An 18,845-nucleotide genomic window follows, 5' to 3' on the forward strand; every position below is an offset into this window, starting at 1 on the left:
CACTGCAGTAACACACCCAGGAGAGGACGCCAATCCAATGTGGGGCCTTGGCCATGCCCCTCAGACAAAGCCAATCATGTCTTTATGTAGACACCTTACCAGCCTGACCAGCACCACTTTATTTATCTAGGGATTTAAACCCTGGATCCCAGGGGTAGTGGGTTAGCGTAATTTACTGCTGCAACACCCAAGCTAGATGTTAATGTTTTACCTAGTTTTATTGTAAGAAGTGTTGAACAAAAAGCAGCAATCATGATCAATCCAACAAAGCCATAGCAAACCACCCCCCTACATATCTATGTCAGTGCAATTTGCTCAGTAATATGCCAGTGGAAAGTGTATTAATCGACCAGGACATTACAATATGTGCACATTACAAACAATAAGTGCTCAAATTAACTATGCGATGCACAAGAAAAGCCATCTGGAACCTGACAATAGTAAAACAGTTGCTGAAAGACTGCAGGAAGCAGGAACAACAGTTACTGTTACATTCCTATGTCTCATGCAAAATCTCTCTGCTAAACAAACAAAAATGTGCATTTAAAATTTAGACCAATAAAAGTTTAGAAATGTCAGATGGTGTAATCATTTAGCCAAATATGTACAACAAATAAATATCACAAAGAATAATTTGATAGCCCAGGAGGCGCAGCAGGATATTCCGCTTGCACACCAGCACAGAGTTTCTGAACTCCCCGGTTTAAAACTCAGTGTTGCCACGGTCAGCTGGGCGCCATCTAGCGGGCATAATTGGTAGTGCCTGCAGCAGATACTAATTGGCCACCGTATCTGCAGGGTGAGGGCCGGACTATGTGTGGTTGGGTGGGTCTTCACACGCTGTGTAAGGACCCTGATTGGCAGAAGAGACGCCTGTGCAGAATGCAGGGGCGAGAAGAGGATGGCACGTGTGCACGTGTCGAAAGAGGCGTGTACAGTGACGTGCTCTCCTCGGATGCAATCTGGTATCTCTCAGCAGCGGAAGACAAAATTGAGTGCGCTAAATCGGGAGGAAAATGGGGAGAAAATGCATTTAAAAAAAAGAATAATTTGATTATATGAAGTTAAAAAATCATATTAAACAGTTTGTGAACATTTTTAACAAGCAGTTTTTGGCATTTTTCAGAGAATTAACAGAATGTACTCACGTAGTTGGGACAACTGGGATTAAAAGAGTTAACTATGGTCCTGCAGGGTGTAACTCAGCCTTGCAAAGGGTGCAAAGGGTTCTGTGTGGTACCAGATTCACTACGGCCCTGATAAAGATAAAGCTATTACTTTCGATGAATTAATAACGAATAAATTAATAAAAGTACAGTTGCACAACAGGTAACATAGGTGCTAAATAGGACCAGGGTACAGTAAAACTAAAAAAATGGCCACAAGGACACTTCTGATTTCTTCCACCAAAGACATGCTGTAGGTGGAATCGCTACACTATATGACCCCGGAATAAGGTGGGAATGGGTAAGTGTGTAGTCTCTGTGGTGGACTGGCACTCCATGCAGAGTGTTTTCCACCCATAATTTCTGTGTGGTACTGGTACCAGACCTACCTACTCAAATCAGAATAAAGCAGTTACTAAAATGATGAGGGTTAACTGTTTAAAAAAACAGTCAGTACATTACATAGAGTCTATTTATTTATTTTCTCAAGAGGTTTCTTTTAATAGAACAGATGATGCAGTTCAGAACATAGCAAAGCTGTACATGGCAGCTGAGAGGACATGTCCTGACTAGTTTTGTATTTTTATTTTACAGAGAGGGAGCGAAATCTTGGGTGGGACTCGCCGAAGTACGATCTCAATGTATTATGTTATGTGCCATCACAAGCATGAAAAAGCAATGACTGTAGCCCCTGACACACACACACACACACACACACACACACAGACCTCACAAGCAGAAGAATGAGATCAGAATCACATTCACGTCAGATTCCACCTCAGCTCACATCACACCGTACACTCATCTGTTGTCTGGAACCATCACCTCATCACAGTCTAATAAAAGTAAACCTGTTTATGACATCCATGTCAAATATATGGGTGTTGTCATTTTCACATGATGCAGGATTATGTAAGCAATCTTACCAGATGTTAAAAGCATACAGAATGTCTAAATAAGATATGTTCAGTTATAACTGACAGAAATGTTAGACATGTAAAAAAGGAATCAGATTTGTAGCAGCTTTAAATGATTTAATTCCCATCAAATCTGTATTATTATTAATGTATGTAAAGAGTGTAAAGTTTCTTCCCTCTGCCATTAATCTACATTCTTTCATTTAGAAAGGGAGGTTAAGCACTTTTTCATGACCACAAGTTTCCAAAGGAGCAGGGATTAATTTCTGTAATGAAGCCATGCTTAGTTTCATGTAACGCTCTAAATCATTACATAAAAGGTACAACAATACTGATCTAATTGGGCATATTCAGTTACCAAGATCAAACACAGGGTTTAGCTTACTAATGTTCTTGTTTCATGTAGAGTCTGTCCAGGGTGTTTCTGTGTGCCTTGCGCCCATTGAGAGCTGGGATAGGCTCCAGCACCCCCACGACCCTGATTAGAATAAGTGGCTTAGAAAGTGAGAGAGAGATCACTCACACACCTAATAAAAAAAAAAAAGCAATTTAGAGTATCTAGGTTTCCTACTGACAGGTAAAAGAAAAGCAGATTACCCAGGAAACCCTTACATTCTTGATTTGAAAAAAAAAAAAAAAAAAAAAACATTTCCCTGGAATTACTGTAGTAACACACCCAGGACAGGACGCCAATCAAATGTGGGGCCTTGGCCACCCCCCTCAGACAAAGCCAATCATGTCTTTATGTAGACACCAGCCTGACCAGCAAATTGGAGATACTAAAATTGCCCTTAGACGTGTAGGTGTGGGTGTGTACGTTAAGGTGTGTCTGCCCTGTGATGGACTGGCTCCCTGTCCATTGTGTTTCTGTGTGCCTTGTGCCCATTGAGAGCTGGGATAGGCTCCAGCACCCCCATGACCCTGATTAGGATAAGCGGCTTGGAAAGGGAGTGAGTGAGATTTACAATGTATGTGAAAGTGTATGAAGTTTTCTCCCCCTGCTATTGATTTACATTGTTTTTACCTTTTAAATATAGCATCATGTATAGCAACTGACTAAAAAATATAAGTTTTAAGACCTTGTGTTTAAGGAAAATTTATATACTCATTCTAGACAGGGCACCAGTCCATTAAATGGCATTACACAATCATTTTCACTTACCTGGGGTAATTGGGGTGATTTAGTCAGGTAGCCAGGTAACCTACTGTCATGCTTTTAGGAGAAGGTAAGGTTAACATGCCAAACAGACAGTAACTGGAGCCAAGGTTCAAACCCAGGTTCCAGGTCTGTTAGGAGTTGGCAGGTTTTTTTTGTGTCTGCATGGGTTTCCTTGAGTACTTTGGTTTCTGCTTAATGCCAGTAGCCAATAGGTAGCTTGGCTACTGCTTCCCAGGTTAACTAAATAACTAAGTTCATGATGGCTATAATGGACTGGCAAACGTTTAGGCCATTAGTTACAGGTAGGCTCAGGGTCCCACCACAACAATGATCAGAATTAAGAGGCTCTTAACTTTAAATTATAAGAATAATTATTATTAATTATTCTAATAATGAATGACAATTTTGTAGCAAGTACTGTGGTGTGGGTGCATCAAGGACCTTAGGTGGCCTTAGGTTTTACCTTTGCCTCCTGATGCTGTCTGTTAGTAGCTGGCATTTCCCCCTTGTGTCTGCATGGACTTTTTTTTTATCACGTTAGCTACTCTAATTTGCACCTCATGTTTTTGACTATTCTGGGTCTGTAAAAATACTGTGTTAGCCAGGATTGGCAAATGGTCTGTGACCAACACATTGTGGTTGAACATGAAATAATAACATAATCAGATTATTTCAAAAGAACTGCTTAAGCACTTTTTCATGACCACAAGTTTCCAAGGGAGCAGAGATTAATTGCTGTAATGAAGCCTTGCTTAGTTTCATGTAACGCTCTAAATCATTACATAAAAGCTACAACAATACTGATCTAATTAGGTATATTAGCTTAAAAGTGTGCTTGTTTTATGGAAAAAAACTATATTGTGTGGAAAACACACACACACAAAATATACACACAGACACAAACACAGACAAACACACACACAATGACACACACACAAGTACACACACAAATATACACACATACACAAATATACACTCAGACACAAACATCCACACAAGAACACACACAAATATACACACACAAATATACACAAACACACACACAAGAACACACACACATATACACAGACAAACACACACACAATGACACACACACAAAATATACATACAGACACAAACACACACACAAGAACACACACAAATATACACACACAAATATACACACACACAAACACACAAGAACACACACACACACACAATGACACACACACAAGTACACACACAAATATACACACAGACACAAATATACACTCAGACACAAACATCCACACAAGAACACACACAAATATACACACACAAATATACACAAACACACAAACACACACACAAGAACACACACACATATACACAGACAAACACACACACAATGACACACACACAAAATATACACACAGACACAAACACACACACAAGAACACACAAATATACACACACAAATATACACACATACACAAACAAACACACAAGAACACACACACACATACACAGACAAACACACACACAGTGACACACACACAAGTACACACACAAATATACACACAGACACAAATATACACTCAGACACAAACATCCACACAAGAACACACAAATATACACACACAAATATACACAAACACACAAACACAAGAACACACACATATACACAGACAAACACACACACAATGACACACACACACAAAATATACACACAGACACAAACATCCACACAAGAACACACACAAATATACACACACAAATATACACACGTACACAAACAAACACACAAGAACAGACACACACATACACAGACAAACACACACACAATGACACACACACAAGTACACACACAAATACACACAGACACAAATATACACTCAGACACAAACATCCACACAAGAACACACACAAATATACACAAACACACACACAAGAACACACACACATATACACAGACAAACACACACACAATGACACACACACAACATATACATACAGACACAAACACACACACAAGAACACACACAACATATACATACAGACACAAACACACACACAAGAACACACACAAATATACACACACAAATATACACACATACACAAACAAACACACAAGAACACACACACACACACACATACACACAGACAAACACACACACAGTGACACACACACAGTGACACACATACAAGTACACACACAAATACACACACAGACACAAATATACACTCAGACACAAACATCCACACAAGAACACACACAAATATACACACAGAAATATACACAAACACACACACAAGAACACACACAAATATACACACACAAATATACACACATACACAAACAAACACACAAGAACACACACACACACACACACACACATACAAACACACACACAGTGACACACACACAGTGACACACACACAAGTACACACACAAATACACACACAGACACAAATATAAACTCAGACACAAACATCCACACAAGAACACACACAAATATACACACACAAATATACACAAACACAAGAACACACACAAATATACACAAACACACACACACACACACAGACACAAACACACACACAAATACACACACACAAGAACACACAGGCACAAACACACACACATAAAAGTACACACACAAATATACACAAACACACACAGACAAGAACACAGAGACACACACATACAAACACACACACAGTGACACACACACAGTGACACACACACAAGTACACACACAAATACACACACAGACACAAATATAAACTCAGACACAAACACACACAAGAACACACACAAATATACACACACAAATATACACAAACACAAGAAAACACACAAATATACACAAACACACACACACACACACATAGACACAAACACACACACAAATACACACACAGTAAAGTTCCTCTTTACCAAACCCACCAAACCATTTCTGCAGGAAAGTCCCTTTGATCACAGGACCACAGTCATGCTGGAACAAGGATAAACAGGCCCTTCTCAAACTACAGCACTAATGTATTTGCATATCATTTCTTTTATAAAATTGATTTTATACACCTGTTAGTAACATACACTACATGGAGAAATGTACTGGGACACACCTAGAGGAGCTTTTATAAAACCCCATTCTGAATCCATAAGCATTAATGTGGAGTTGGTTCCCCTTTCCAGACCTCTGGGAAGACTATCTACAAGATTGAGAAATGTGTCTGTGGGAAATAACCATTTATTCAGAAGAGCATTGATGAGGTCAGACACTGATTGTGGATCAGAGAGCATGGCTCAAAATCTCTGTTCTAGTTCATGAAAGATGTTTAATAGGGTGGAGGTCAGGGCTCTTTGAGGGCCAGCCAAAATGTCTTGGTATGCTGAATTTCACTTTCCCTATTACTGGAACTAAGGGACCTAGGCCAACACCTGTAAAACAACCCCATAGCATTATGCCTCCTCCGTCATATTTGCCATAGTGCAGTCAGGCAGGTAACAGTCTCCTGGCATTTGGCAAAACCAGACTTGTCTATCAGATTGCCACATTTCCATTGCTCCAGAGTCCAGTGCTGTGTTTTGCACCAATCCATGCAATGCTTGCCATTGTGCTTGGCAATGTAAAGCTTGCATGCAGCTGTGAGGCCATAGAAATCTATGACATGAAGCTTTGAACTGCTTATCCAATTCGGGTCTGGGCGGTTGGGGGTGCTGAAGCCTATCCCAGCTTTTCAATGCACACACCCATTCACCTATTGGGCAATTCAGTGTCTCCAGTTAACCTGACTGCATGTTTTTGGACTGTGGGAGGAAACCGGAGCTCATCGAGGAAACCCCACAGACTTGGGGAGAACATGCAAACTCCGCACAAAAAGGACCCAGACTGCCTGGCCTGGGGATCGAACCCAGGACCTTCTTGCTGTGAGGCGACAGCTCATTACTGGCTCTTAGCTCAGTGGTTAAGGTACTGGACTAGTAAACAGAAGGTTGCCGGTTCAAGCCCCGCCACCACCAAGTTGCCACTGTTGGGTCGCTGAGCAAGGCCCTTAACCCTCAATTGCTCATCGTGTTCCGCTCATTGTAAGTCGCTTTGGATAAAGGCGTCTGCTAAATGCTGAAAATGTAAATGTAAAATTGTATAGTTTCTGATGTTAGCTCAATGGTTACTAAAATGGGCAGTGAAAGTAGCTACAAAATTCTTATTCATTCATTCACTGTCTGTTTTACCACTGCTTCATCCTATTTAGGGTCGCGGTGGGTCCAAATCACTGGACGAAAGGCAAAAATCGCCGGTCCATCACAAGGGCAAACACACACCCACACCCACACACACTCATACCTAGGGGGACGTAGTCTCTCCAATTTATCTGACTGCATGTCTTTAGACAGTGGAGGAAACAAAAGCACCCAGAGAAAACCCACACAGACACAGGGAGAACATACAAACTCCACACAGAAAGGACCTGGATCGCTCCACCTAGGAATCAAAGCCATGACCTTCTTGCTGTGAGGCGACAATGCTTCCCACCAAGGCACCGTATCACCCTAGATACAAAATAGCAGTACAGCAAGAAATATGATATGATAAATCGACAGTATGAGTCAAAAGACAGTTCAGCAAAAATCTTTATTCTCCAAAAAAGGCTGCAAATAAAAATACAATACATTCTTACTTTTTCTACACAACAATTTCACAGAAATTACTTTGGAATCTAGATCCCTGTTTGTAGTCAAAGTTATTCTGATCTTCTGTCCTCTGGTTTCTTAAACAGGTAAAGTCTGCAGGTACAATATATTGGCATAGAAAGAGAAGGTCCAAACATAGGTTTGACTCACTTAAAAAGTGAGGGTGATAAACATGTCCATATGTATCATTTCTTGACAAAAAAGGCCCCACACTTTAAATACACCAGCATGTAAAACGTTTGACTCGTTGAATGTTCATATATATGGCACAAATAAAATAAAAAAACATCCTAATTTTCACAAATCCTTTACATCTGAATAATTTATGATACTGTCTGTTTCAGAAATGAAGGTAATGAAACTGTAATAACTGCATCAGTGATGTCTTTGCATACAGCCGCTAGATAATTCCAGTGATGACTCTCATAAATCTGACACACAACCCTTCTGTCTAAAATGTAGATCTACTGCAGACCAACATTTGTCCATTAAAATCTCATTTGAATTACTTGTAGAACACATAAATGCAGCTTGCCATAGGCAGCTAGTAAAACACACAAATAATGTAAAAGGCACACATTGAGGACTACGTTATCAGCCCACTGTACAAGTCTATATAGGTGAATACAGCACAAAGACATGAGCCTAGTGAACCAAGTGCATTCTGCAGCTTAGAAACTATACTTACAGTATATGATCCAGTACCTCATCAGGTTATGTAAAATAAAAACAATACACAAAGCCAAACATTAGAGAAATGTGATGTCCTCTTTTTCAGCAGTTTCAGTTACTCAAGATAAATTTTTTTCCCATTATGATAAAGGTTAATGGTATAAATGTCAGCAGGATTTTTAAAGAATAGCCAGCAAGGCAGTTCAGTGTATCTAGAAAAAAGAAACCAGGGGTTCTTTTTAGCCTAAATAAAATCTTAAAACATTTCTTTTCACTTAGTGAAACATTATTTGCATAGAATTTAACATATACACCGATCAAACATAACATTAAAACTACCTCCTTGTTTCTACACTCACTGTCCATTTTATCAGCTCCACTTACCATATAGGAGCACTTTGTAGTTCTACAATTACTGACTGTAGTCCATCTGTTTCTCTGCATGCTTTGTTAGCCCCCTTTTAAGCTGTTCTTTAATGGTCAGGACTCTCCCAGTACCACTACAGAGTAGGTATTATTTGGCTGGTGGATCATTCTCAGCACTGCAGTGACACTGACATGGTGGTGGTGTGTTAGCGTGTGTTGTGCTGGTATGAGTAAATAAGACACAGCAGCGCTGATGGAGTTTTTAAACACCTCACTGTCACTGTTGGACTGAGAATAGTCCACCAACCAAAAACATCCAGCCAACAGCGCCCCATGGGCAGCGTCCTGTGACCACTGATGAAGGTCTAGAAGATGACCAACTCAAACAGCAGCAATAGATGAGTTATCGTCTCTGACTTTACATCTACAAGGTGGACCAACCAGGTAGGAGTGTCTAATAGAATGAACAGTGAGTGGACACGGTATTTAAAAATTCCAACAGTGCTGCTGTGTCTGATCCACTCATACCAGCACAACACACACTAACACACCACCACCATGTCATTGTCACTGCAGTGCTGAGAATGATCCACCACCCAAATAATACCTGCTCTGTGGTGGTCCTGTGGGGGTCCTGACCATTAACGAACAGGGTGAAAGCAGGTAAAAAAGCATGCAGAGAAACAGATGGATCACAGTCAGTAATTGTAGAACTACAAAGTGCTTCTATGTGGTAAGTGGAGCTAATAGAATGGACAGTGAGTGTAGAAACAATGTTATGGCTGATCGGTGTACACACTGAGTGCAATTCAGGAATTAAAATTTATAATTTTTCTCTTGTCTGGTTTCTGTAATAAAGCAAGGGTCTGCAGTATTATTACGATAAATGTGATGCTTAGTGATATTGTGAAAACTTTTAATGGCACCCTAAAATATTCCAGGAATTTAATTTAATCATATCAAAAACACAATTTCACTTCTTATATGTGGACAAAAAAGAATCCACAGATGGATCATTTTTCTGTTCAGAAAGAAACAGTTTGTTTTGAGCTCCATTGAGCTTTCTGACAGGAACCCCGGGTTTGCTTCCTCCACTAGTGCATTTTTTGGCATTACAGTGTCGCCCTCTGCTGGCAAATTTCAAAACAAATCTTTAGAATGCATACAGTATTTTTTGCCTGCACTTCAATAGGAATCAGTGCTCTAATAACATTAAAAAACCTTGTAAATCCACATAGGACATAAAAGCCCAGTAAAAGGTACTAAACTGTACATTGCAATTTACAGACACTTGACACTGAGGTGGTACTCCCAAGGGTACATAGTAAGGGCATTGTTAAATCCCCTGATGGATGATTCATCGCACAGCACAAATTTAAAACTACAATTTGTTATAGTCTAACAATGCATGTTTCACAATAAGACAGTCAAATTTAATGTCAAAGGTTTTTTAAATATACTTCATTACCTTTTACAATTTGTTATAGTCTAACAATGCATGTTTCAGAATTGGACAGTCAAAGGAAGACAGATTTTATGTCAAAGGTATTTTAAATATACTTCATTACCTTTTGAATTACCTATTCAAAATATGAATAATACAGATTTTATATTTTTTTTGTTTATGCATTTTCTCCCCTTTTTCTCCCTTTTAGCGCGTCCAATTGCCCGATTGCGTCATGCTCCGACACGTGGGCAGCATGCCATTTGCATCTTATCACCTGCACTTTGACGAGTGCAGTGCAGCTCAGTGCAACGGAGATGCACCCTGAGAGCACTCTTTTCTCATCTCTTTTCTCACCCAGCCGACCGGTGGCAACGCCAAGTTTCGAACCGAGGAGTTCTGAATCTCGGCGCTGGTGTGCTAGTGGAATATCCCGCTGCGCCATCTGGGCACCATTTTTCATAATTTGCCAAAGTCTGAACGCAAGTATCCCAATTTAATTCACAAATATCTTTGCCTAAAGGATCAATTAAAGCATTTATCAATAACAGACTTATAACTGCTAGAGCGACCACATGTTTTTCTTTCTCAATATAAGACAAACTATAAAATTTATGGTTTAGGGAATTGCTCTCATGCTCACATACAGATGTTGTGGAAAGTGATTAAATTAAAGAAACATTAAGATATTCATTTGCTGACTACTGTAATAAAAGAATGCATTTACCTGGTTTGTACCTTGGGGAGCAAAAATGTACCTGTACTGTACCCTTTTTGAGACAAAGTACCAGCTCATGACAAACCCACACAGTTAAGCTTCTACACGTTTACCCTCATATTAAACAACATTGTGAGGCACACGCTAAACATCCTTAGTAAAATGTCCAGTTTTATCAGATTGCACTCTTATAAAAACTTCAGTCCATCTTTAAGCTTATGTTTCCAAACTTGGTTACCTCGGGTATAAATAGAAATCCACTCACAAAGTCCGGCTGTGCATTTGTGTGCGTACACAAAGGTATCCACACCAGCACAGTGTCCCTCCTGGATAATCAGAGCTCAGGGGGTACAGGGGCATGTGGCTGACCCAACACTGTATCTGAAATATCTCTCCATATACACAGAGTCTGAGTTCTAGACCTTTGAGCTTTTCTTTATCTGAGAGTTCCACATGCCCCTTTTAGAGTGATAGTAGTGGAAAAAGTTCCTCAATCTCAGCCTCTCCACCTCCAGGCCATTCTGTAACACTCTAAAGAAACAGATAAAAGGGTTGGGTTAGTTTCATTTGAATGGTCTGTCTTAAAAGAATTGAATGTATCTGATTTAACTGAAGTGAAGTTAAAACACGGAGAACTTCTTTTTCATACTCATAGCTAGGGCTGGCACCGATCCGATACTCTGTATCAGTATCGGTCCGATATGTGCCCAAATCACTGGAACGGATATCGGAAGAAAAAAAACATGTAATCCAATCTGATGCTGTGGCTTAATGTAAATAACACTTAATGTAAATAACACTTAATGTAAATAACACTTAATGTAAATAAGGCCATTCAGAAATTAAAACACACTGATCTACTTAAAGCTTTAGCATTTTAAAAAATCTGTCTACAATTGGAAGATGTGGATGTGAATCAAACACAATGGACCAATTAGAATTGACACAGTGTTTGGTTAAGATTTTCCGTTAAAGTTCGGTCATGTTTTTAGATTATTAAAAACCAAAGCGTGCTTATTAAAAACCCTGCTGGATTTTGAAGAGGACATCTGTGGCTAAATGGGAATGTTTTATTTCATAACACTAATGGATTAAATTTCGTTGAGGATGTGAGAGATCTCCAAGCCGGGACAAGATAAATACATATGTTTATTTTTATTATTTAATTGTTTCATTTTTATTGTTTTTAATTGTTTATATTTATATTGTACTGTATATTTATTTTATATTTGTTTGCTGCCTTTTCAAGGTGTAGACTTGAGAATTGACAAATCTAGAATCTTATAATGAAATTTTAATTTATTTGTTAAATACAGATACAGTTGCACTTAAAATTTGATTTTAAATGTTTGTACGGTGCTGCCAAGCCAAAAATGCTGCTAAATGTTCTGTGTGTAAAAGTGAAAATAAAAACAGCAGTTTTGCATAAGTGTGATGTTGTAGGTTCTGTATTTATTCCTGTAGAATATTTGTTTCACAATCTGAGCATTGTTATTTAGATAGCTAGTTTAATCATGGTGCATTGAGACATGTATTATTACTGCTTAGTTGTTTGAGAGGAGAAATGACGGTATCACATTGGTATCGGTATCAGCAGATACTCAATTTGCAGTATCGGTATCGGACTTAAAAAAGTGGTATCGAGCCAGCCCTACTCATAGCCATAGTACATTTTCAACACGAACCATTATATAATTAGAACAATAATATAAATAGAATGCCTTTATTTGTCATATATACATAAACATGGGTACAGTACAACAAAACTTTTTCTTTGCATATCCTAGCTTGCTTGGAAGTTGGACTCAAAGCGCAGTGTCAGCCATTGCACAGAGCCACTGGAGCTGAGAGGGTTAAGGGCCTTGCTCAATGGCCCAACAGCGGCTGCATGGCAGAGCTGGGATTCAAACTCTCAACCGTTCAATTAATAGCCCAAAGCTCTACCCACTTGGCTACCACTGTAATCAGCTAGCTAGAATCTTGCATCTCCTTATCTACAACATGAGGTCAATCTCAGCTCAGTAAAAGAGTCAGAATCGCCTTTCTAAGCATGAAGCCACCCAAGAGATTAAAATGCATTCTGCTTAAACACAACTATGACAAGGTCAGATAGGATGTCTAACACAACCAAACATCTAGAAATTATAAAAACATATTTAATATTATAACTGGTATAATAATAGAAATTATTCTTAAAGTTAAAATGATAGCATATTTGTATTATAATTTGTATTATATTTGTTTAGTGTGTGAACTGACTTGATAGACTTTTTTTAAAATTGGTTTAATATAATAATAAGGGTTTGTTGACAAAATCAGACATCATTATTTACTATGAAGCCAGTAGGGAATAATGCATTAAGAATGTAAACAAACAGTACACACAGCAAGCAAGGGAGCAACACTGTAAACTCGTTCAGGGCAGATGTGAAGCAGTGGTGGAAGAAGTTACAATCAAGGAATGGACAGTTTCTATAGAGCAATGTATTCTGGGAGAAACAAAATAAGCATTATATATAATTTTCCAATTCCAATTTGAATAGGTATTTCCTAAATCCTAATAAACATATACATATCCTGACTTAATTTATAACCTATTTTAATACTTTAGCAGCACAATAGACCATCATGTAAAGTGGGTGCTAAATAGCAAAATCGGTCCTAGGGACCTGGGTTCAGTGCTCACCTTTAGTCACTGTTTGTCAGGAGTTTTGCATGTTCTGTTCATGTAGAGTGGGTTTACTTGGGGTACTTTACTTTCCGCCCACCTCCCAGGAATCTACTTTGCTAAATTGTCCTGTGGTGTAACTGAGTGAATGTGTGATTGTAAATTGAACCACAATGAATTGGCACTGTGTTCAGGGTGTATTTCCTTGTATGTACCTTGTGCTTATTGTTTTTATGAGGTGGCAGACCCATTATGACTCTTACCAGAATAGAAGTTATTGAAAAATAATTAATGGCTTTAACCTATCTCATATGTTTATCACATAACAAAGTTAATTAATATTATTAATATAAAAAATATTAATATTTACAGTGAGGTCAGACTTATTCATTTAAAAATCTGTCACTATTTACCTGTCCAGCAATTCCCAGTCTTCTCCTCCCCAGCGGTCTTTAAACTCCTCTGTGTTCATGCCACCAATCTTGTCAAAGTCAGACTTATAGATTCCAAAGAGACCGAAGCCATTCACCTCCCAATAACCTGAAGAATCAGGAGAAAGACACACCAGTGAATGACTTAATCGACCCTTTCACATGATCAATCTTCTCACAGGGCTAATAATGGTAAATAGCACTATAATACATCTGTCCCACATGAGTAATCAGATAATGTGTCTAATAATACACGTGTGTTCAGGACTGTTTAAGTGTGTGAGAGCAGATTATGGATTAAGATATTGAAATCTCACATGAGTGGCAGAATATAATTGGCTGCTTGAAATGTGCTTGTGTGGTCTTATAGATGTATTGACATTACATTAAGCAGAATGTACTTAAGCATCCTAAATTACTCAGCTACTGGCCTTGCTCATTTATTATCACAGGAACATTTCTGTTAATACCAAAAAAATAATTTTCAGTGCTGACTCCTGGTAATAAATTCACAGTCAACTCAATTATGTAAACACCAGCAGAACAAAATGAAATCCAGCTATTCACAGTAGAATGTTTAATTATAGTCTTGTCTAATTATAGTCTAAATAGAGACAGTGGACGAAATAACCAGAAACTGAAGAAAATAGTTTACATATAATGTCATGGCAGTACTGGAATATGAATGAATTTAAACTATATTTTTTCTATGAATAAATTATAGTAATATAGGGCAAACAAAAACAAATACAACCGTAAATAAGTTTTATTGTGAATAATAAATAGACCAAATACAATACACAAACATTATTATAGATAATAAATGTAACTTTCGAATGTAACTTTTCTATTTATTAATGCATTTTCTCCCCTTTTCTCCCAATTTAGCATAGTCAATTTGTCTTCCACTGCTGTGGATCCCCGATTGTGTTTGAGGAGGGTATATTGCTGCTCATGCAGCAATCTCATGCTCATCAAAATGCAGCTGCCCGTCTGGTTTTTAATCAGCCCAAACACTGCCACATCACCCCACTGCTGCGTTCTCTTCACTGGCTTCCTGTAGCTGCACGCATTCAGTTTAAAACACTGATGCTCGCCTACAAAGCCAAAAATGGACCAGCCCCAAGCTACCTTTGTGGTCTAATCAAACCCTGCTCTGTACCACGCAACCTACGAGCCACTAGTCTCGCTCGACTTGAGCCCCCACCCAGGACTAAAGGAAGACAAGCATCAAGGCTCTTCTCTGTTCTAGCACTTAAGTGGTGGAAAATTAACTTCCTCTGTCTGTCCGAACATCTGAGTATCTTGCTGTCTTTAAAAAACGATTAAAAACCCACCTCTTTACTAAGCACTTAAGCTGACTTGTACTTATTTACTAACATTTTTTTTCCATTTCCAAAAAACAAACAAACAAACAAAAAAACACTTTGATTCTAACAGGTTTCAGCAGATTTGTGTTCTTGGACTGTTGTTTACTAAAACTTGAGAAATGAAATGTTTACTATGGAAGCACTTCTGTAAGTCGCTCTGGATAAGAGCGTCTGCTAAATGCAGAAAATGTAAATGTAAATGCTCATGCCTCCTCCAATGCGTGCGCAGTCCTAGCAGAATCCTTCTTTTATGCCCATGCTAACTGTACAGGTGCTTAGGTCTGCTAACCAGGGTCCTTGCACAGCATCCACCCACTTAGTCCAGTCATTTTCCCTCCCAGCAGACACGGCAGCCAATTTGTGCTTGCTGCAGGCACTGCCAATTGTGCCTGCTAGATGGCACCCAGCCAACCGGAAGCAGAGCCGAGATTTGAACTGGTGTGCTGGCGGAATATCCTGCTGCGCCACCTGGGTGTTTTCTTTTCTTTTTCAACTGAAAACAGTTGAATGGTCGGTCGGTCTATCTATTAAATAATTTGTACCTTCATGTCACCTCTGCTGGCCAAAATGGCAATGAAGGACAAAAATTTATAAGTACAGTTAAATCATATCTCAAGCAAATTAGAAGCATACCTTATATAACACACGTGTTTAGTTAGTGAGAAAATAAAAGCAAACTGTTAGTGTCTAAACATCATCACCAATATGGGTGCAATAAATATTCGAAGCTGCTTAGATACACAAAAACAAGCTAACAATATAATATAGTTTAATATAATATAATATAATACAATATAATAATGATCTAATCTAATCTAATCTAATAATATATAATATATAATATAATATAATATAATATAATACAATATAATACAATATAATAATGATATAATATAATATAATATAATATATGTTTAATATAGCAAGCTGACTGTTCTGTATTTGTGTATGTGTGACAGGATGTGTGTGTGTGTTACCGTCAGGCTCTTGAGGTGAGCTCCCACAGCCTAGTCTCATGACAATAGGTGCAAAGGCTAGTCTGCCCTCCACACAGTGCTTCCTAATGCTTTCCAGAATGTTAAGAGGAAAGTGAATGTGCAGGTCACACAGGAATACAATACTATGGCTGTCCTGAAACACACATACACACACAATCTCTCAAAACAATATCACTGTTTATATTTAAATAACATTATGATGATGTTCACCTAATATAACAACCATTTTCCTTTATAGTGCTCTATAATGCATCCAGTATTGGTCTTTTACCTCAATAGTGTCCACTCCAATCTGCAGCCCAGCAGAACGTTCGAAATTGCCCTCCCTTCTCAGATAGTCATACCTAAATCACAGAAACAGCAAAACATAGAAAATAATATGAACAACTGTTTGTAGGTTCGGATGTAGGTATTAAAGTAGCATGAATGCATGCTTAATGTGTGACTTCGATATACTACTGAAGTCTCACTAATTAGACATATTATTTAGTATGCTAGGTTGAAGTTTGCAATGCATCCTGTTTCCCTTGTGTGATTAAACCAGAGATGTTCACAAGTCACAAAATCTCACGAGTCTTTAGGCTAGAGTCCAAGTCAAGTCACACGTCTTTAGGCTAGAGTCCAAGTCAAGTCACAAGTCTTTAGGCTAGAGTCCGAGTCAAGTCACGAGTCTATATAATCTACACAAAACATATATTGGAAATGTAGTGTAGAAATAAACAAATAATATGTAAGTTCAGATAAAAAACAACAACTTTTACACCGTTAATAACAAACAATAAAACACCACGTGATGACATCACAAAGCGGCTGTACGATGATAAAATCAGGTTTATTCCCAGATGACATCACAATATGATAAATGGCTGAGCTTCAGTAGTTTGATAGTTTAACTTTATGCTCAAAGAAATTTTGGTAACAAGACGCTGTCATGACGTCACAGGGTGTCCGAATGAAATTAGTTTAACTTGCTTAAGGTCCCGCAGACAAGATCACGTGATCAGTGTGTAAGGAACACAAGGGCACTCAGTAGTAACTAATGTTAACACATGCTTTTGCAAGTCATGAGTCGAGTCAGAGTCATTTGAAACGAGTCTGAGTCGAGTCTGAAGTCGCTGTGTGTCCCCATCTCTCAGTCTGAAGAGGACTTGCTCACAACAAATGGCTAGGTAATGGCCAGACACTAACACCAACTAGCTAACTGCATATAAATGTGCAAAAACATGCTATAGATCAGGGGTCACCAACCTTTTCCAGACCGAGAGCTACTTCAAGGCTACTGAATAATACGAAGGGCTACTTGGTGATACAAACTTCCTGAATAACATAAAGTTGCACAGTTCACCTTTAATATTATTATTATTATTATTATTATTATTAATATTCATATATATGAAGAGACTGTCTGATCATGTTAATGTTAATGATTCCTCAGAAAAATTATTAACAACAATTTAGGAAGCACATATATTTCAACATGTAACATTATTTATCTCTATTAATCTAATAGAGATCTAATCTAAATCTGTTTCAATATTTGAAAGTCAGAGCTATCACATTGTTGATATTTTTGTAAATATCTTTCTTGACAGTTTTGTATGAATTAGCACATATGTAGCATTTTGATCAAAATCAAACCATTTTTTGTACAAATGATCATTGCACCTATTTTGGATTTAATGATCTTTATTATATTTTAATATAAAATAAATATAAAAGGATTTTTTTTTTTTAAAAACAAGGTTTGTAGGAGGTAAGGGACATTAATTTTGTATTTAAAAAAATACATGACATTTATTTTTACTTTAAAATGAATGGAAAATAAATACAAACGTTATTTAAAAAAAAATTGTTTGTATAAAATAGTTTGACATTGATCCATCAAATCATTACAAGACTTGAATGGAATTATTTCTCTGTAATAAGTGCAGAGTAAATGTTTCCTACGTTTTTCTGTTAGTTTGATGACGGTCCCTAATGCGTTAGCTGAAGTGGGGGTTTCATTTTAATCTATCTTGAAATAAATACATGTCATCTTAAAATGACCATAAAATAGTTTTTGTAGTATGTTGCCTATTTTTTATCTGTGTAAGAAAAATAAATATAGATAAATAAAGTAGGTGTTAGGTGTTTTTTCAACCATATATATAGATCGGAATGGCGAATGTTAAACGAATGTTGAATATTAAACTAACTTTACCGCAGTGAAATACTGTCCTGTTTGTACTTATCACTACCTTTGCAACATTTTAGAAGAAATCATGTTTATTATTAGTTAT

The 18,845-nt window shown here is 37.8% G+C and overlaps 1 protein-coding gene across 1 annotated transcript in view; it reads right to left on the minus strand.

Moving 5' to 3' along the window:
* Positions 1-11,515: 11,515 nt before the first annotated feature.
* The window catches only part of b4galnt4a (beta-1,4-N-acetyl-galactosaminyl transferase 4a), a 277,540-nt gene continuing 270,210 nt past the window's right edge, over positions 11,516-18,845 (minus strand). Inside the window, exons 17-20 of the mRNA XM_062997332.1 lie at positions 16,838-16,910; positions 16,546-16,699; positions 14,181-14,307; positions 11,516-11,630 (exon numbers count right to left, since the gene is read on the minus strand). Coding sequence (XP_062853402.1) covers positions 11,516-11,630; positions 14,181-14,307; positions 16,546-16,699; positions 16,838-16,910 — 469 coding nt within the window. The remainder of the gene's footprint in view (positions 11,631-14,180; positions 14,308-16,545; positions 16,700-16,837; positions 16,911-18,845) is intronic.

Source organism: Trichomycterus rosablanca, chromosome 1, assembly GCF_030014385.1.
Source record: "Trichomycterus rosablanca isolate fTriRos1 chromosome 1, fTriRos1.hap1, whole genome shotgun sequence".
NCBI lineage: Eukaryota > Metazoa > Chordata > Actinopteri > Siluriformes > Trichomycteridae > Trichomycterus > Trichomycterus rosablanca.